At 47.7% G+C, this 21,036-nt stretch overlaps 1 protein-coding gene, 1 long non-coding RNA gene and 2 other non-coding genes across 5 annotated transcripts in view; 1 reads left to right on the top strand and 3 right to left on the bottom strand.

Annotated features, from left to right (window-relative positions):
• Positions 1–660: 660 nt before the first annotated feature.
• Positions 661–722, bottom strand: LOC117094029. Its single transcript, XR_004441362.1, has one exon. It is a non-coding gene; the product is annotated as a U7 small nuclear RNA (small nuclear RNA).
• A 2,931-nt stretch (positions 723–3,653) lies between these two features.
• Positions 3,654–12,848, bottom strand: LOC117093017. The gene is made up of 2 exons (XR_004441002.1): positions 12,816–12,848; positions 3,654–5,044 (listed from the first exon to the last, which is right to left on the bottom strand). It is a non-coding gene; the product is annotated as an uncharacterized LOC117093017 (long non-coding RNA).
• Positions 5,713–21,036, bottom strand: part of PTAFR (platelet activating factor receptor) — a 32,649-nt gene continuing 17,325 nt past the window's right edge. The window contains exons 1-2 of one of the 2 annotated variants that reach the window (XM_033227531.1): positions 15,423–15,446; positions 5,728–7,416 (exon numbers count right to left, since the gene is read on the bottom strand). In XM_033227531.1, the coding sequence (XP_033083422.1) occupies positions 6,350–7,378 (1,029 nt within the window). In that variant the 5' untranslated portion in view covers positions 7,379–7,416; positions 15,423–15,446 and the 3' untranslated portion in view covers positions 5,728–6,349. Of the gene's footprint in view, positions 7,417–15,422; positions 15,447–21,036 lie in introns of those variants that run through there. The other variant, XM_033227530.1, reaches the window with a different exon arrangement.
• LOC117094024 lies at positions 13,742–13,805 on the top strand. The gene has a single exon (XR_004441358.1). It is a non-coding gene; the product is annotated as a U7 small nuclear RNA (small nuclear RNA).

Genomic DNA, 21,036 nt, shown 5'->3' with positions numbered 1-21,036 from the left:
TCTAGCTCCAGTGACAATGACCACTCTGGCTTCTGAGGGTCTCTGGAACACTGTGTTCATGGCTGCCATCCATCCTCAGGAGTACCCTCCCTAGCTGAGCACAGTGGCCTGAGCCCAGGGAGGAGTCATTGTTGCTGGGGCTTCAACATGCATGGGGAGCACAGAGGCCTCAAAGAGGAAGCCAGAAACAGCAATGCGGAAGCCCTCACGTTCCACTGGAGGCCTCTTGGGCCATTCCCCCAAGACAGTCCTGTCCCAGCGCTTAGAAGACTGTGCCTAGAGAGAGGGGCTTGGGTGAGGGTACAGCCACATGGCGGAGAGGGAGGAGAGAAGGAAAGGGACCCATGCTTACTAAGGCAGATCTGGCTTTGAATATCATTATGCCACTTAGTAGCTCTTTTATCTTTATAAATCTCTGAACCCTTCTGAGTCTCGATTTCCCTATCTGTAAAATGGGCATGAAATGTTCTATTCTGTGGGGTGGTTGTGAGGACTCAATGACATAAGATGGGGAAACTGGCAAGCAAATCAAGGATGCTGTAGGTATACTGGGTCCCCCTTCCTTCTGTACCAATGACCTGAGAGGCAGCCACTACATCTTATTCAGTCAGCTTGGGTCCTTATTTATTTTACTCATTTCTTTTTTTTCCTTCTTTTTTAAGGGGCTTTCTGGCAAAAACTGAAAAGCCTGCCACACAAATTCTAAAAGAACTGTAACACTTGTTTTATTCATTTCTGTGGGGATAAAACCACCCATGTTGCACGGAGAGTATGAGGTTTTAGTAAGATAACAGATCAAAATTGTGCTTAGCATAGTTACTGGACCAAAATAGGCACTCCATAGGTGTTTGCTGGGTACCTAAAGGGATGGAGGGAGGGAGGGAGGGAGGGAGGGATGGATGGATGGATGGATGGATGGATGGATGGATGGATAGAAGGATGGTGGGATGGAGGGATGGATAGGTGGATGGACGGATGGGTATATGGGAGGATGGCTTGCTGGCAGGATATCAAAGGGAATAGAACTTTTTATACAGAGATACCAAGTCTGCACAAAAACCAGGTGCTTTACAAGAAGGTCTTATTATATCTCTTTGTGGCCTTAGGTCTTGCGCACAGATATAACACAGATGAGTAAAAACAGGCATAAACATATACGGGTCTAGTCAACTGTGACCTCCACTTACCACTCTTGGGTCTATGACTCATCTCAATGAGGCCAGCTCTTACATAAGCCAGCATTCTCCAACTGAGATCACTGGTGGTTCCCTGAGGCGAAAGCTGAGATCAGGGGCAAATGCAAGGTGAGGCTTTCCTGATACACAGGATGCCTTGGAAATTCTAATCAGTGATGTTTCATCAAAAGAGTTACAACTCTTTTGATTTTCCCATAATCCCTGTCACCGTTGCAAGAGCGGAGAGATGCAGGTGAACAGCCAGCCCTGCATCCGCCGCAGCTCCACCCTGTTTAACTTCGGCAATCAGTTAGCCCCTCTGAGCCCCATGATGTCCTTAGTAAGATGAAGGGGTTGAACACTCCCAGCTCCAAAATGTACTGATTCTCTGAAAACTCCCTACATCTTCCTTTAGAATATGGACCTAGAACTTTGGAAGAACATGTATTACATTTCTTTTCCATCTGTCTCTATAGGGTCTCCTCAAAACCTTTCAAAATATTTGCATGTGTATGTCAACATGTTTGTTTATGCTAAACCCTGGGGAAGCTGTACAATTTGGAGACAGATGGATCTCAATTCCAGGCTCTATGTGAGAAACTGGAGACAGATTACTAAGATCTGGTTCCTGCCCCCCAGGATAGGAAAGACAGGCATCGAAATGACTTAACGTCAATGGTCACAGTAACGCTGCCTGGATTCAGAGGGCTACCTATTGGAGGATTCTGGGATATGTCAAAAAGAAGAGGGGAGCCGCAGTGGCTCAGGCCCGTTGTCCTGACCCTTGGGGAGGCAAGGCTACACGTTTGAGGCCAACCTGGTCAACACTGACCAAAAAATAAAATAAAATAAAAAATAAATTTGGCCAGGCAGTGAAACCCCTTCTCTACTAAAAATACAAAAAAATTAGCCAGGCATGGTGGCAGGCGCCTGTAAGCTCAGCTACTCAGGAGGCTGAGGCAGGAGAATGGCGTGAACTCAGGAGGCAGAGCTTGCAGTGAACTCAGGAAGCAGAGCTTGCAGTGAGCCGAGATCGCACCACTGCACTCCAGCCTGGGCAACAGAGAGAGACTCCATCTCAAAAAAAATAATAATAAGACAAAACAAAATAAAAAAAAAAAAAGAAGGGCTGGGTACAGTGACCCACTCCTGTAGTCCCAGCTACTGGGGAGGCTGATGTAGGAGGATCCCTTAAAGCCAGAAGTTTGACCCTGTAGTGTGCAGTAGGCGTGCCAGTAAATAGCCATTGCATGCCAGCCTGGGCAATATAGCAAGACCCCACCTCCAGAAAAAAAAGTTTAGAAAAAAAGAGAAGAGACAGGATACAGGAGGAGTAATGCTGGCTGTATTCGGGTGGTGAGGAGATCAACAAGGCTGGAGCATGGGCTACAACCTAATATACTCCTCCCACCCCCCGATCCCATGAGAGCACGGTCTATGTGTTGGGGCAACATCCTGGAAGAAGTAAGGAGGTAATCACAAGTCATTGTCTCAGAACAGTCAGTTACTCTTGTTTTTTTTTGCCAGTTAGAGACAGAGTCTCACTACGTTGCCCAGGCTGGTCTCAAACTCCTGAGCTCAAGCGATCTTCCTGCCTCGGCCTCTCAAAGTGCTGGGATTACAGGCATGGCCCAGAGTTATGCTTTATTGAGACCCTGTGCACTTTATACCCATCACAGTAGAGTTGCCTGAAGTGTGCTACACAGGTCACTGAGACATGTCAAGTGACTTTAGATAGAACACAGAAAAACCTTTTTTTCCTTGAGACAGGGTCTTGTTCTATCACCCAGGTCAGTGTGGCATGACGATCACAACTCACGGCAACCTCAACCTCCTGGCTCAAGCAATCCTCCCACTTCAGCCTCCCAAGTAGCTGGAATAACAGACACACACCACCATGCCTGGCTAATTTTTTTTAACTTTTTTTTTTTTTTTTTTTTTTAGGCAGAGTCTCGCTTTGTCACCCAGGCTGGAGTGCAGTGGCGCAATCTCGGCTCACTGCAACCTCCGACTCCAGGTTCATGCAATTCTCCTGCCTCAGCCTCCCAAGTAGCTGGGATTACAGGCACCCACCATCACGACCAGCTAATTTTGTATTTTTAGTAGAGACAGGGTTTCACCATGTTGACCAGACTGGTCTTGAATGCATGACCTCAGGTAATCTGCCCTCCTTGGTCTCCCAAAGTGCTGAGATTACAGGCGTGAGCCACCACAACCACAAACTTGTAATTTTGTGGCAGTAATTTGCCATGTTTCTCAGGCTGGTCTCGAACTCCTGGGCTCAAGCAATCCACCCTCCTCAGCCTCCCAAAATGTTGGGATTACGGGTGTGAGTCACCGCACCCAGGTGAGAAACATTTTTATAGTTACGGTTTTATGTTTATGTCTACCTTCTATTTGTGACAGGTAGTGTTAGTTTTCATTTACAATTATGTTATAATGTTTTCTTTCAAATAAATGTAAGTTTTTAAAAGTGACTTGATTTAAAGAAAAAGTATTTATTAAGTAAACAGACAGTTGGTACATGGATATTGCAAAAATGTCAAGGCGGGTACACGAATGACTGAAATTCAGGAGACACGGGGAGTTAGCAACAGAAGCACTTCCCTCATTCAGAGCTCTTTTGACTGCGAGAAATAGACACCCAATCAAATCAGCTTCGGCAAAATGAGAGAATATATCCTGACAAGGGACGCTCACAGGGCCCAAAGGAAAGAGTGCTGGGCCCCTGGAGGACTGAGGGAAGCCAGCAGGTCCCTGGAGGCGGTGCCCGGCTGCTCTCCGGGCGACTGTGATTCCTCTGGTCCCTGCCTTGCTCTGCGTATCTTCTCTCTGAGCAGAGCCATTTTCTCTACCACATTCATGCAGGTGCCCATCCCCCCGACACACACAGACAGACACACACACACACACACACACACACGGATACAGTCACAGCTCCAGGGTTTATATGTGTTCAGGTAAGGGACCTGCAAAGCCTGAACAGCCTCCCTGAATCTAGATGCCCACCCCTCATCCTTTCAGCTCCCATCAGAGGATCAAGGGGCCCAAATTCGCAGAAAAGGGGAGGGTCTAAGATGAGCAGTCACCCTGACCAAGAGGTGTCTGCCTCAACATTAGCTGCGTATAACAATCCCATGAGGTAGCTTCAACCTCATAGGTGAAGACCCTAAGAGGTAGGAAGTTCAGTGCCTGGTCCCTCAGCAGGAAATGACACAGCCAAGACTTGACCCAGGCCTGTGTGATGCTGCACTAGTCACCCGGTCATACCATCAGCCAAGTCCAGCCCACAGCTACCATCCCAGACTCCAGCAGGTTACTGGTCCATCGGGAGGCATTTCTCAAAATCAGCAATCCGGTGATTGCCCGGTACACAGGAAACGAGTATCCCAGCTTCACAGGGACACTGACTGTAAGGAAGGAAGACTTCTCTAAAGGAGTACAGAGCTCTAAAAACCAGAGAAGTTTCCTCTGAGCCCCTTGGGTCTGAGGCTGCCAGGTTCACACTGCGGGTACTTGTCTCAGGGCAGGAGAGGAGGCTCATTTGCATAAACTTGCCAAAAATCACAAGCAGACATCTAGAGATCCTCAAGAGAAGCTGACACCTGACTGACACCTGCTGACAGTAACTGCTCCTCCCACCTCCTGGAAGCTATGTCAGGAGGAGCCTCCCAGAGGGCAAGGGAGGGAAGAACTGACAGACCCTTCTACCCAGGGGCCTCATGCACTTCCCAGCCCACGCGCCTGTTCATAGGGAAGCCCCTGGACATCGAGGTGTCCTGCCCTGGACAGTTCCAATTTTGGCTTTTCTTTTTTTTTTTTTTGAGACAGAGTCTCGCTCTGTCACCCAGGCTGGAGTGCAGTGGCACCTCTGCCTCCTCCCAGTAGCTACAGGCTATGGGACTATAGGCATGCACCACCACGCCGGGCTAATTTTTTTGTATTCTTAGTGGAGATGGGGTTTCACCATGTTGGCCAGGCTGGTCTTGAACTCCGGACCTCAGGTGATCTGCTTGCCTTGGCCTCCCAAAGTGCTGGGATTACCGGCATGAACCACTGCGCCCAGCCCCAATTTTGCTTTCAAGAGGCCTTTGCCCATCCTCAGTGGGTGGCTGCCCCACAGAAGGTACTTAATTAGAGACTGTTGTTGAGACAGAAAGATGGAGGAGGTGGGCATCTCTCTCCCACTCCCCCAGAGCTGACCAGGCTAGAGGCAAGGCCTTTGCAGGCAGACACATCTGTCTTGGGAAGCAAGCTCTTGTCCTAGCTTTTGGTCTGTTCATGTTTTATCTTCTTTGGTCACCATTAGGGACAGGTTGCCAGATGAGTCAGAGAAGGTTCCATCAAGCCACTTCCCCTGAGAAAGGTCACAAAGACTTTTTGCCTGAGGGTGGAGAGAGGATGGCACCGTCGTAGCTCAAATGTCTGCCCCAAGGTAGTGCCACACTGTGAGAGCAGTGTCCCTTTCCCAACCCTTTCTGCCTGTATCACTTGAGAGTATTTGTCCAAAGCTTTTATTTATTTATTTATTTATTTATTTTTTTTGAGATGGAATCTCGCTCTGTTGCCAGGCTAAAATGCAATGGTGAAATCTAGGCTCACTGCAACCTGTGCCTCCCAGGTTCAAGCGATTCTCCTGCCTCAGCCTCCTAAGTAGCTGGTACTACAGGCATGCATCACCAAGCCCAGCTAATTTTTGTATTTTTTAGTAGAGACAGGGTTTTACAATGCTGGCCAGGATGGTCTCGATCTCTCGACCTCATGATCTGCCCACCTCGGCCTCCCAAAGTGCTGGGATTACAGGTGTGAGCCACTGCGCCTGGCCCCCCAAAGCTTTAGACCGATGCCCCATCAAGGAGAACTAGGTGGTTTCAAGTCTGGCCCTGACATTCCTTCCAGCCCTATAAGATTAAGGGACTCAGGATGAGGTCATCAGTCACAGTTACTGTAGTATGCACCCACAGGCAGATGAAGGGACTCATTTGAGTTCTGGATTTTCCAACAGTATGGCTCTGCCATCATCCCTGCCCAGGTGAGGTAGCCTCCAAATCTAATGGCCCACCAGTGCCCACGGAGATGGTGCCCAGACCACAGCAGATATCCTTTCTTCCCCCAGCTCAGTCCATGATGTCCATGGAGGAGAAGACTTCAGGCCTGGCACCAACAAGCAGGGACTAATTTTTGAGGGACTTGCCAGGGATCTGGTTGAATGGCACAACCACTTCAGTGACCGTATCCGTGGTGGCCCGGGAGCATTTACGGCTACTGCGCATGCTGTAGAACTTCTCGGTGAGGTGCCTGCGGAACTTCTTGGTGAGGAAACAGTAGATAACAGGGTCTAAGACACAGTTGGTGCTAAGGAGGCAGAGGGTGACCTGATGTGCATCGTTAATAGCCTGGTGGAATTTGCTGTTCTGGAAGCCCAGCTCAGCAAGGGTCCAGGGCAGCTGCACCATGTGGTGGGGCACGAAGCAGATGATGAACACCGCCAAGACCGTGCACACCATCCACAGCGCCCGGCGCTTGACTTCAGCGTTGCGCTGCTGCTGCACCGGCTGCATGAGCAAGGTACGGATGATGACCAGGTTGCAGAAGAGGATGATGAGGAAGACCAGGAAGAAGCTGAACACAATGAAGATGTGGATGATGAGGACTGGCACGCTGCCCTTCTCGTAATGCTCAAAGCAGCGGGTGATGTTTCCTGAGCCAGCACTGTTGGGCACTGTGTTGGTGGAGTCCAGGATGAGGAAGTAGGATGCCGCGCCCACAATGGCCACCCAGATGACCAGAGACAAAGAGATGCCACGCTTGCGGGTGTTGGCCTGAGCAGTCTTGATGGGGCGAGTTACTGCCTGGAAGCGGTTATAAGTGATGACACCCAGGAAGGCCACAGAGCAGTAGGTATTGATGAAGAAGAGGCAGCCAGCCAGGTTGCACAGGAATTTGGGGAGTATCCAGTTGCCCCCGTTTTGGTAGTACACAATCCACAGTGGCAGGGTGATCAAGAAGAGCATGTCCGCCATGGTGAGGTTCACCATGAAGATCTTTATCTCATTGAATTTCTTGGAAGGGTACAGGCGGGCAAAGACCCACAGCACGTAGCCATTAGCAATGACCCCAAGCACAAAGATGATGCTGTAAACAATCGGGAAGAGAGTGTATCGGAACTCAGAGTCCACGTGGGAGGAGTCATGTGGCTCCATTGCTATGGGCTGGAATGATCAGCTGGTCCTGGTGGTGCCTGGAAGATCACACAAAAATTCTGGTGAATAAAGGGACAAGAAGGGACTGTTCTATTTCATCAATTCCAAGACTCCTTGCCATGGTTAGAGTGATGATGCTCCCTCTGAAGTTCATGTTGAATCTTTTTTTTTTTTTTAGATGGAGTTTTGCTTTTGTTGCCCAGGCTGGAGTGCAGTGGCATGATCTCGGTTCACTGCAACCTCCGCCTCCCGGGGTCAAGTGATCCTCCTGCCTCAGCCTCCGAGTAGCTGGGATTACAGGTATGCACCACCATGCCCAGCTAGTTTTGCATTTTTAGGAGAGATGGGGTTTCTCCATGTTGGTCAGGCTGGTCTTGAACTCCCAACCTCAGGTGATCCGCCCGCCTCGGCCTCCCAAAGTGCTGGGATTACAGGTGTGAGCCACCGCGCCCAGCCTCATGTTGAATCTTAATCCCCAGTGCAGAGGTGTGGCCTATGGAAGGTGATTAACTCAGGGTGGAATGGGATTAGCACATGTAGAAAAGGGCTCCAGGTTGCCCAGGGAGGTCAAGGTTGAAGTGAGCCAGTGATTGTGCCACTGTACTCCTGCCTGGGTGACAAAGTGAGACCCTGTCTCACACACACAAAAATAATAATTCTGTGAAAAGGGGCTCAAGTTTGAAGAAAGCACTTAATCTTGCCCTTTTTGTCTTTCCATCCCTTTTGCCATGTGAGATAACAGCTTTCAAGGTGCCATCTTAGAAGCAGATAACCAGGCAACAGACACTAAACCTGCTGGTGCCTTGATCATGAACATCCTCTAGAACTGTGAGAAATACATTTATTTTCCTTTTTTCTCCTCTTTTCTTTGTTTTTTGCTTTTTATAGACGAGGTCTTGCTCTGTCACTTAGGCTAGAGTGCAGTGGTGCGATCACAGCTCACTGCAGCCTCAACCTCCTGGGCTCAAGCAATCTTCCCACCTCAGCCTCCTGAGTAGCTGGGACTACAGGTATGTGTGTGACACCACACCTAGCTAATTTTTGTATTTTTTGTAGGGAAGGGGTTTTGCTACGTTGCCCATGCTGGTCTGGAACTCCTGGCCTCAAACACTTCTCCCACCTCAGCCTCCCAAAGTGCTGGGATTACAGGTGTGAGCCACCATGCCTGCCCAGAGATCAATTTCTTGTGCTTTATAAATTAGTGTCAACACTAATGGACTGAGACACTCCCATTTTACAAATTCTAAAATTGATGGCATCTTTCAATTAATTGACAGTGTTTTTTATTTTTGTTTTTGTTTTTCTTTCTTTCTTTCTTTCTTTGGAGACAGAGTTTCACTTTGTCACTCAGGCTGGAGTACAGTAGCATGATCTTGGCTCACTACCACCTCTGCCGCCCAAGTTTAAGCAATTCTCTTGCCTCAGCCTCCTGAGTAGCTGGGACAACAGGCATACAACACCACACCCAGCTGATTTTTGTGTTTTAGTACAGACAGGGGTTTCACCATGTTGGTCAGGCTGGTCTCGAACTCCTGACCTCAGGCGATCTGCCCACCTCGGCCTCCCGAAGTACTTGGATTATAGGCGTGAGCCACCATGCCCAGCCAGTTATATTTTAAAATGGAATAAAAGAAGAAAAACAGAACTGCCATTGATTGTATTGACTATCAGGTGCTATTCATTATAAAAACACATCATTATTTTATGTAGAAAAAAGACACTGCATAGTCAGACGTGGTGCCTCTCACCTGTAATCCCAGCACTTTGGAGGCCGAGGCTGGCAGATTGCTTGAGCTCAGGAGTTCGAGACCAGCCTGACTAACATGGTAAAACCCCGTCTCTACTAAAAATACAAAAATTAGCTGGATGTGGTGGTGCGAGCCTGTAGTCCCAGCTACTCAGGAGGCTGAGGCAGGAGAATCGCCTGAACCCAGGAGCGGGAGGATGCAGTGAGCTGAGATTCTGCCACTGCATTCCAGCCCGGGCGACCGAGCAAGACTCTGTCTCAAAAAAATTAAAATAAAAAAGTAAAAAATAAAATGAAATGTAACTTTGTTTTCTCTGGCTTATTTTGACTTAAAATTTTAGATAATCTATTTCTAGTGATAAATATACATAAATTCATATTATAAAAATTTTATTTTTCTGATAAAATTTGAATATTTTTCTATCAATGAGATTTTAAATAAAAATTTTCATGGTAAAACTCCCTATATTTTAAAATAATTTAGGCCGGGTGTGGTGGCTCACACCTATAATCCCAGCACTTTGGGAGGCCAAGGTGGACAGATGACGAGGTCAGGAGATCGAGACCATCCTGCCTAACACAGTGAAACCCCGTCTCTACTAAAAATACAAAAAATTTGCCAGGCGTGGTGGCATGAGCCTTGTAGTCTCAGCTACTTGGGAGACTGAGGCAGGAGAATCATTTGAACCATGGAGGTGGAAGTTGCAGTGAGCAGAGACTGTGCCACTGCACTCCAGCTTGGATGACAGAGTTAGACTCAGTCTCAAAAAAAAAAAAAAGTCTGGAATCAAAAGTCTGGAAAATATAGAAATATAATATTGGGGTCACCCAGAGAATAAAATAGTAGCCATCATTTAAAAGGATGTGTACTGACTGTACTGATTTGGAAAGGTGTCCTTGGATAACAGTGTTAATTAAAAACAAAACAAAACTGGCTGGCTGTGGTGGCTCACACCTGTAATCCCAGCACTTTGGGAGGCTGAGGCGGGTGGATCTCCTGAGGTCAGGAGTTTGAGACCAGCCTGGCCAACATTATGAAACCCTGTCTCTACTAAAAATACAAAAATTAGCCGGGCGTGGTGGTGCGCACCTGTAATCCCAGCTACTTGGGAGGTTGAGGCAGGCGAATCACTTGAACCCGGGAGGTGGAGGTTGCAGTGAGCTGAGATCGTGCCACTGCACTCCAGTCTGGGCAACAAGAGCAAGACTCTGTCTCAAAAAAAAAATAAGTAATAAATAAAAATAAAAACAAAACAAAAGAGTTGCAGAAAATGTTTGGTATGACCCCATTATATATGTGTATTTGAACAGAAGATCTAGAAGGATACACCTTAAACAGTTGACAGTGGTAAGTAGCCTCTGGGAGGGTGAGGTAGCTTAGTGGGAAGTTTATTTGCTTTATACTTTTACGTGTTTGTTTGAATTTTTAAAGGGCACTTATTGTCTTAATAATTTAAAATTCTGAAAATACAATGTAAGGACATGCACACTGGCTCATGCCTGTAATCCAAGCATTTGGGAGGCTGAGGTGGGAGGATCAAGTGAGCCCAGGAGTTCAAGACCAGTCTGGGCAACACAGTGAGACCCCCGTCTCTAGAAAAATAAAACACAAAACAATTAGCCAGACATGGTGGTGCACGCCTGTAGTCTCAGCTACTCAGGGGACTGAGGCAGAAGGATCACTTGACCCTCAGAGTTTGAGACCAGCCTAGACAACAGAGTGAGACACCATGTCAAACAAAACAAAACAGTTGCTCCCTTCCCTCTTGTTCTTTCCACTATTACTGTCATTGCAAGCTGCTGGGAACTGCCCTGCTGTTTACGTTGCAGTGGGCATGACTCAGGGAAGCAACAGGCAGGGAGGAGGATGGGAAGCAAGAACTCAGCTGGGGCTAAGCAAGGTCCAGCTCATCATATCTAATAGTGTAGTAAAAAGAGACAATAGGCCAGGTGCGGTGGCTCACGCCTGTAATCCCAACACTTTGGGGGGCCAAGGCAGACGGATGCTTGAGCCCAGGAGTTTGAGACCAGGCTGGGCAACATAGTGAAACTCTGTCTCTACAGAAAAAAAAAAAAAAAAAATACAAGCCTGGCGCGGTGGCTCACACCTGTAATCCCAGCATTTTGGGAGGCCGAGGCAGGCAGATCATAAGGTCAGGAGTTCAAGACCAGCCTGGCCAATATGGTGAAACCCTGTCTCTACTAAAAACACAAAAATCAGCTGGGCGTGGTGGTGGGTCCCTGTAGTCCCAGCCACTCGGGAGGCTGAGGCAGGAGAATCACTTGAATCCAGGAGGCAGAGGTTGCAGTGAGCCGAGATCACGCCACTGCACTCCAGACTGGGCAACAGAGTGAGACTTCATCTTAAAAAAAAAAAAATTAGCCAGGCATGGTGGTGCTTGCCTGTAGTCGTAGCTACTTGGGAGGCTGAAGTGGAAGGATTGCTTGAGCCCAGGAGGCAGAGGTTGCAGTGAGCACAGATTGTGCCACTGACATTCCAGCCTGGATGATGGAGTGAGACCTTGTCTCAGAAAAAAAAAAAAGGGAGTGAGACACAAGGAGGACAATACTTGGAGCACCTTCTTTGGAGCCAGGTACTCTGCTAGGTGCTTCCACGTGTACTGCCTCATTTGAGTCTCACACAGCACTTTGCCATAGAAAGTAAAATCCCATGTTACAGATTAGGAAACTGACTACAGGGTGGTTATATGACTTGTGCAAGGTCACACAGCTATTAAGGAATGGTGCCAGGATCTCAGACCCAGCTCTGTTCTTTCTCACATCTGTCCAACAAATATTTCTGAGCATGTAAGGCACACGGCTAAGCACAGGAGCTATAGGGCGGACACCCAGCAAGGAGGCCCTGCCCTCAGAGAACTTACATCTCTTGGGGTAGACAGACAAAAACAATTTAAATAAACACCGTTGTTATACAAATAAAAAGGAGTGCTGATTGGGCCGGCTGCCGTGGCTCACACCTGTAATCCTAGCACTTTGGGAGGCCAAGGCGGGTGGATTGCCTGAGCTCAGGAGTTCGAGACCAGGCTGGGCAACACGGTGAAACCCAGTGTCTACTAAAATACAAAAAATTAGCCGGGCATGGTGGCGGGAACCTGTAATCCCAGCTACTCCGGAGGCTGAGACAGGAGAATCGCTTGAACTTGGGAGGTGGAGGCTGCAGTGAGCCCATATTGTGCCATTTCACTCCATCCTGGATGACAGAGCAAGACTCTGTCTCAAAAATAAAATAAAATAAAGGGTGGGGGACAGTGCAGATATGGAGAACAAAAAGAGAACTACTTAGAAAGGACGTGACGTTTCAGTTGAGGCCTGAAGGAGGAACAAGGGCAGAACATTCCAGGCAGAGAACTCTGCATGGGTCCAAAACTGAGGCAAGAGCTTGGTGGTTTCCAGGAATGGAAATAAGCTTACCAGATGGTCCTTACCCTGACCTCCAGCTGCCACTCCACCCTCACCTCATGCCACCTTAGCATCAGGCTCTGGCCAGGACGGACTTCCCAGGCAGACCTTCAAACCTGTCCAGACCATTTCCTGCCTGGGAGCCTCCACAATACCCATCCTGCCACAATGAATGCTCTTCCCTACCCACTCCCCACTCCGCACTTTCCTTTTTTTTTTTTTTTTGAGACGGAGTCTTACTCTGTCATCCAGGCTGGAGCGCAGTGGCACGATCTCGGCTCACCGCAACCTCCGCCTCCCAGGTTCAAGCGATTCTCCTGCCTCAGCCTCCTGAGTAGCTGGGATTACAGGCGTGTGCCATCACACCCAGCCAGTTTTTGTATTTTTAGTAGAGACAGTGTTTCACCATGTTGGGCAGGCTGATCTCGAACTCCTGACCTTGTGATCTGCCTGCCTTGGTCTCCCAAAGTACTGCGATTACAGGCGTGAGCCACCTCGCCCAGCTCCACTCCCCACTTTCACCTGGCCAACTGCAACTCATGCTTCAGACCTCAGCTGAATTTCACTGCTTGAGGGAGGTCTTCACTGGACTTGGGACCAAGTCAGCATCTTCCACCCCCCACCCCTGCAAACTCCCTGTACTTCATAAATCTTAGCACAGTTGTAATCATATTGATATTTGTGTGGTTATTGAACATTTCCTCACTTGACTGTGAACACCAAGAGAGCTAGGACCTTGTCTATCTATTCAATACTGTGTATTTCCAACACTAAGATGAAGGAATGGGTGATTGCCTTGTTAATTCACCCATCCCTTCAGGAACCACACCAATGAAACACTTGAAGAAGCCTAAAGATACTTACAGGTATGTTTAAAGAAGCAATTGACTCTAACTGGAATTTTGTTCATTGAGAACATTTTTGTGCTTTGCTCCATTGAGTGTGGTGATAGTTTATCTGCCTTAAATATAAACAATATAAACATAGATTTTATTATCCCAATAAATCATTGTTATTCTTTTATTTATTTTATTTTATTTTTTTTTTTTTTGAGACAGGGTCTCACTCTGTCATCCAGGCTGGAGAGCAGTGGCACCATCTTGGCTCACTGCAACATCAACCTCCCAGGCTCAAGCGATCCTCCTGCCTCAGCCTCCTGAGCAGCTGGGACTACAGGCATGAGCCACCATGCTCAGCTATGTTGCAGGTCTTTTAGAATTTGTCTAGCAGGTTTTCTGGTTTTTACTGGAAAATACCATCCCCCCCCACCAAAAAAATTGCTAGGTTCCACTCTGCTGGGACCCTTTCCATCCCAAAGGTAGTACTGCCATCTGATTCCAAAGCCCCAGGACAATAGTTCTCAGAGGGTGGCCTATGGAATTGGGGGGTTAGGAGTTTACGAAGTCAAAACTATTTTCACAATAATACCAAAACATTATTTTCCTTTCCCACTGTATTGACATTTACATCAATGGTGCAAAAGCAAGGCTGAACAAAAGCACTGGCTCCTTAGCACAAGTTAAGGCATCAACACCAAACTGTGCCAGGAGTCATTGTATCCTTCGCAGCTCAGACTGAGCATCGGGGGAAAAGGGTCAACTTCCCTTTAAAATGTCTTCAATAAAGCAAGGAAATTATTAATTTTATCAGATCTTGAATACACATCTTTTTAATATTCTGAGTGTAAAACAGGAAATATACATGAAACCCTTCTCCTGTAAAACAAAGTACAATGTCTTTAGGAAAAGCACCTCTGAGATTGTTAGAGCTGTGAGCTAAACTTTTTTTCTGGGTCGCGATTAGAAAACGATGACTGACCGGCAGGGCACAGTGGCCCATGCCTGTAATCCCAGCACTTTGGGAGGCCAAGGCAGGTGGATCATCTGAGGTCAGGAGTTCGAGACCAGCCTGGCCAACATGGTGAAACCCCGTCTCTACTAAAAATACAAAAATTAGCCGGCCATGGTGGCAGGCGCCTGTAATCCCAGCTACTCCAGAGGCTGAGGCAGGAGAATTGCTTAAACCCAGGAGGCAGAGGTTGCAGTGAGCCGAGATCGTGCCACTGCACTCCAGCCTGGGCAACAGAGCAATGCTCCATCTCAAAAAAAAAAAGGCCGGGCGCAGTAATCCCAGCACTTTGGGAGGTTGAGGGGGCAGATCACGAGGTAAGGAGTTCGAGACCAGCCTGGCCAAAATGGTGAAATCCCATCTCTACTAAAAATACAAAAAAAAAAAAAAAAAATTAGCTGGGTATGGTGGCGCACACCTCTAAACCCAGCTACTCTGGAGACTGAGGCAGGAGAATTGCTTAAACCCAGGAGGCAGAGGTTACAGTGAGCCGAGATCGCGCCTCTGCACTCCAGCCTGTGCAAGCAAGACTCCGTCTTGGGGAAGAAGAAAAAAAAAAAAAAAGACTGGCCGGGCGCAGTGGCTCAAGCCTGTAATCCCAGCACTTTGGGAGGCCGAGACGGGCGGATCACGAGGTCAGGAGATCGAGACCATCCTGGCTAACACCGTGAAACCCCGTCTCTACTAAAAAAAATACAAAAAACTAGCCGGGTGAGGTGGCGGGCGCCTGTAGTCCCAGCTACTCGGGAGGCTGAGGCAGGAGAATGGTGGGAACCCGGGAGGCGGAGCTTGCAGTGAGCTGAGATCCGGCCACTGCACTCCAGCCTGGGCGATAGAGCAAGACTCCGTCTCAAAAAAAAAAAAAAAAAAAAAAAGACTGACTGACAAATTATGGTTTTTCAGACTTGGGTATCTGGCAGACATTTCCTTAAATACGAATGAAGGGAACCTGTTGCTACAAGGAAAACAAATGATGAGATTTGTTGCCGATGATAAAATTTGAGCTTTCAGCCACGCACGATGGCTCACCATTGTAATCTCAACGCTCTGGGAGGCCAAGGCAGGCAGATTGCTGGAGCCCAGGAGTTTGAGACCAGCCTAGTCAACATGGCAAAATCCCCTCTCTACAAAAGAAAAAATTTAAATTAGCCAGGCGTGGTGGTGCACTCCTGTAGTTCCAGCTACTCAGGAGGCCGAGGTGGAAAGATCAATTGAGCCTGGAAGGTCAAGGCTGCAGAGAACTGTGATTTCACTACTGCCCTCCAGCCTGGGCAACACAGCAAGACCCTGTCTCAAAAAGTAAAACAACAAAAAAGTCCATTGATATGATTTAGGTTCTATATTACAGTGAACCTTTAAGAAACTACTATATGCAGGGCTTTGATATCATATCAAAGAAAAGTATCAGCCAGGCGTGGTGGCTCATGCCTGTAATCCCAGCACTTTGGGAGGCCGAGACAGGTGGATCACCTGAGGTCAGGAGTTCGAGACCAGCCTGGCCGACATGGTAAAACCCCACCTCTACTAAAAATACGAAAAATTAGCCAGACCCTGTGGTGGTGGGCACCTATAATCCCAGTTATTCGGGAGGCTAAGGCAGGTGAATTTGCTTGAACCCAATAGGTGGAGGTTGCAGTGAGCCGAGATTATGCCATTGCATTCCAGCAGCCTGGGCAACGAAAGCAAAACTCAAAAAAAAAAAAAAAAAGAGTATCACCAATGATCTGAAAAAGTCATTAAAAGATCCCTCCCTTTATAAGTACATATCTGTGCGAAGGCAAATTGTCTTCAACCTAAACAACATATCACAGCAGCCTAAGTGCAAAAGCAGATATGAGAATCCAACTGTCTTCTATTTAACCCAACATTAAAGAGATGTGTAAAAAATGTAAATCAATCCACTTCTCTCCCTAAATTGCTTATGTTTTAGAAAGTCTAGTTATTTTTACAAAAATGTGTTATTTATGTTAACATGGAAAGAGTTTATTATTGGGTGTTTTTGTTTAAAAATGAAAATTTTTAGAATATCTAAGTTTTCATTTTTAATACAACAAATATTGCTGGGGATAGCTTATGTAAACAAAAGCTCTTTGGCACCCTCAATAATCTTTAAGGAAATAAAGGGACTCTGAGACTAGAAGATTTGAATACTGCTGCTCCACAGTCTCAGCACCCCTGCCCTTCCTTTGAGCCCAAGATGCCCAGTTCATCCAGGACCGGCCTTGTTTCTCTCTCAGGCTATACTGCTATACCTTCTTGCCTTGGGGGTCCTGTTTCCAGGGCATGGAGGCATATTGCCCTGTGTGGTGCCTGGGGCAGCACAGCTGGGCAGGGCATGGTGCTTACTCTGGGTCTTTGGGGAAGTCAGGTCCATACCTCCCTGCCACCCCTGCCCCCTTGCCCAACACGAAATGCCTTCCTCTTCTTGGGTTGGGGCTTTCCAGAAACGCTCCAGCCAGAGGACTCAACCCAGGACATTCTAAGCCCTGCACCTTGCCTGCCTACGCCTATTGAGAAAGCCTTTCCGCCAGAGTGAGGACTAGAGTGAAACATGTGACGCATTCACTGGGTGCAAAATTTAAGGAGACACCAAACCTCAGCAATCAAGACAAATAATATTTTAGTTTGTTTATTTATTTTTGAGACAGGGCTTGGCTCTCTCACCCAGACTGAAGTGCAGTGGCGCAATCTCGGCTTACTGCAACCTCCACCTCCCAGGCTCAAGCCAACCTCCTACCTTAGCCTCCCAAGTAGCTGGGATTACAGGCACATGCTACCGCACCGGCTAATTTTTGTATTTTTTGGTAGAGATTGGCCAGCTAATTTTTGTAATTTTAGTTGGCCAGGCTGGTCTCGAACTCCTGACTTCAAGTGATCCGCCCTCCTCAGCCTCCTACAGTGCTGGGATTACAGGTGTGAGCCACTGTGCCTGGCCAATAAATAATATTTTAATGCATTTTTTTTTTTTTTTTTTTTTGAGATGGAGTCTCGCTCTGTCACCCAGGCTGGAGTGCAGTGGCCGGATCTCAGCTCACTGCAAGCTCCGCCTCCCGGGTTCACGCCATTCTCCTGCCTCAGCCTCCCGAGTAGCTGGGACTACAGGCGCCGCCACCTCGCCCGGCTAGTTTTTTGTGTTTTTTAGTAGAGACGGGGTTTCACCATGTTAGCCAGGATGGTCTCGATCTCCTGACCTTGTGATCCGCCCGTCTCGGCCTCCCAAAGTGCTGGGATTACAGGCTTGAGCCACCGCGCCCGGCCAATGCAATTTTTTTTAAATCAAAAGGAGTATTACTGATTTTTCCTCTTGCCTCAGGCTTTAATATAACTCTGCCTGGCACTATTATGATACTGTCTTCATCTAACATTTTGGTACTTTGTTTATTATAATTCTTTTTGCATTAATTTTGATTTTTTTTTTTTTTTTTGAGACAGAGTCTCGCTCTGTCACCCAGGTTGGAGTGCAGTGGCGTGATCTCGGCTCACTGCAAGCTCCACCTCCTGGGTTCACGTCATTCTCCTGCCTCAGCCTCCCCAGTGGCTGGGACTACAGGCGCCCGCCACAACACCCGGCTAATTTTTTTGTATTTTTAGTAGAGATGCGGTTTCACCGTGTTAGCCAAGATGGTCTTGATCTCCTGACCTTGTGATCCACCTGCCTCGGCCTCCCAAAGTGCTGGGATTACAGGCGTGAGCCACCACGCCCAGCAATTTTGATTTTTTAAAATCACCTTCTCACCATGTGAACAGAACACACACACAGACTAGCCCAATTCACTCATTCACTCAGTTGCTCATTCATGTATTCATTGGACAAGCACTCATAGCTCCAGGAGCTGAGCAGTGCACTAAGGCCTCAGAGAACAGACCCAGCCCTTGAGCGGCTCACAAACCATTTTGCAAGAGAGAGATTCAGAAGTAGATACGCGAGCGGTGCTATGATGATGGACGTATCAGGTGTAATGGGGTTTCAGAGAAGCTGCCCCTAGCCTAGACTTGAGGGTGAGGAGAGACCTCCTGCCTGTGCTGAAGGAGTTAACTTGATATTGCAAGGAGAGAGGAATAGCAGGCACAGGGGACTGCAGGGCAGAGGCCTGGAAGAATAGGCAAAGGCGTACCTTATTCTAAAGGAACGTAAGACATTTGGTTTGGCCAAAACTTTAAGGAGTTGAGAAGAGACAAGGCTTAAAAAATAAGCGTCAGGGCCAGGTGCAGTGGCTCACGCCTGTAATCTCGCACTTTGGGAGGCCGAAGCAGGCGAATCATCGGGTCAGGAGTTCCAGACCAGCCTGACCAACATGGTGAAACCCGTCTCTACTAAAAATACAAAAATTAGTCGGGCGCCTATAATCCCAGCTACTGGGGAGGCTGAGGCAGGAGAATCACTTCAACCTGGGAGGTAGAGGTTGCAGTGAGCCAAGATAGCGCCACTGCACTCCAACCTGGGCAACAAGAAAGAAACTAAAAAAAAAGAAAGAAATTTGATTGAGCAACAAAATGCTGTGTGCAGACCTTGTTTGGATCCTGATTCAAATAAACCAACTGTAAAAAATATTTTCTAGACAATTGGGCCAGCTGTGGTGGCTCATGCCTGAGGTCCCGGCACTTTGGGGAGGCCAATGCAGGACAATTACTTGAGTTCAGGAGTTTGGAATCAGCCTGGGCAATATAGCAAGACCCCATCACTACTAAAAATTTTTTTAAATTAGCTGGGTATGGTGGTGCACACCTCTAGTCCCACTTACTCAGGAAGCTGAGGCAGGAGGATTGCTTGAGCCCAGGAATTCTTTTTTTTTTTTTTTTTTGAGACGGAGTCTCGCTCTGTCACCCAGGCTGGAGTGCAGTGGCCGGACCTCAGCTCACTGCAAGCTCCGCCTCCCAGGTTCACGCCATTCTCCTGCCTCAGCCTCCCGAGTAGCTGGGACTACAGGCGCCCGCCACCTCACCCGGCTAATTTTTTTTTTTTTTTTTTTTTTTAGTAGAGACGGGGTTTCACCGGGTTAGCCAGGATGGTCTCGATCTCCTGACCTCGTGATCCGTCCGTCTCGGCCTCCCAAAGTGCTGGGATTACAGGCTTGAGCCACTGCGCCCGGCCGAGCCCAGGTATTCAAGGCTGCAGTGAGCTGTGATTATGCCACTCCACTCCAGCCTGGGCAACAGAGCCTCGAGACCGTATCACACACACAAAAAAAGAATTAAAAAAAAAAAAAGACATTTGGGAAAACTCAAACACAGATGGTATTTAAAAAAATAAAGTTTATTTATTTGGGTAGGATAATGATACGGTGGTTATATTGTTAAATTCTTTAGCTATTAGGTGTGCACTGCAACCCGGGCAACACAGCAAGGCTTCATCTAAAAAAAATAAAATTAAAATTCCAGGAAGACCAGGTGTCGTGGCTCATGGCTGTAATACTAGCACTTTGGGGAAACTGAGGAAGCAGGATGGGTCAGGAATTCAAGACCAGCCTGCACAACATAGCAAGACCTCATTTCTACACCCGCCCCCACCTCACCCACCCCCCCTACCAACACACGAGAATAAAATATTCCAGGAAAATTGTGCCTGCATGCTAATCTCTATTTCAAAGTTGGCTTCCCAGGAACCCAACCTAGGAGATTGTATACTCGGGTCTATCTGACTCCAGAGCCTCCCCAGTCCACACAGCCCCCACAGGAGGCCCAGCAAGAGTAGGCCTCCTCCTTCCAGGTATAGGACCAGAATCAGTGAGGGGAGTCCTGGTGGAGCCCCTGCTTGACTCAAAGCCATTGCCCTTGGTGCTGCCAGTACCTGTTATCCTGGCTCTTCCTATTTCTGCTGCCTTCTGTTCAGTCCCAGGCTCCTGGCCCCCATGTGACTCCCACTCCCTTGGCCCCAACCCAAACTTAGTGCCTATCACTGTATCTTTAATGAATAGACCCCTTGAAATCACCCAAAATGTAACCAGCTGATTCTCCTCTGGGCCTGAGAGCTTGTACTTTCATTACTTTATTCATGCTGTTTCCTCTGCCAAGAAATCCTTCCTTATCATTGCCTGGATGTTTACTAGAACATTCTTTAAGATTGCTCAGACCTCATTTCCTCCGAGTAGCTCTTTCTAAGCGTCCTGGCCTGCTGCACACCCGGCTCCACCCCTGGTCTGGTTAAGTGCCCATTCTTTGGACTTCCGTAGCTCATGGCTCTTTATTCCACTGACATTGCCTCTGTGTGTCCTCTCTGCCATTCAGAGGCTGGGACAATGTCCATTCATTCACCTCACAGTTACTGACATTCTTCCGGGTGTTGGGCCCTGTGCTGGGGAGACTGCAGAAACAAAACAAAGTTCCTGCTCTCAAGGAACTTACATTCTAGTTGGGGGAAACAGTCAAAAATAAGTGAAGCAACAAATAAGATAATTTCAAATTGTGATGAATTTAATAAAGGAATAAAAATAGTAACATGAAGATAGGGTAGATGGCTTTTTATTTTTATTTTTTAATAAATAGAGACAAGGTCTCACTATGTTGCCCAGGCTGGTCTTGAACTCCTGAGCTCAAGTGATCTTGCTGCCTCAGCCTCCCAAAGTGCTAGGATTACAGGCATGAGCCACTGCACCCAGCTGGTGGCTGTTTTAAGTAGAATGACCAGGGAAGGCTTCTTGGAGGA

The sequence above is a fragment of the Trachypithecus francoisi genome, unplaced genomic scaffold (genome assembly GCF_009764315.1).
Source record: "Trachypithecus francoisi isolate TF-2019V2 unplaced genomic scaffold, Tfra_2.0 Lachesis_group12, whole genome shotgun sequence".
Taxonomy (NCBI): domain Eukaryota; kingdom Metazoa; phylum Chordata; class Mammalia; order Primates; family Cercopithecidae; genus Trachypithecus; species Trachypithecus francoisi.
The sequence above is the reverse complement of the archived record's forward strand: the minus strand, read 5'-3'. Positions and strand labels throughout refer to the sequence as shown.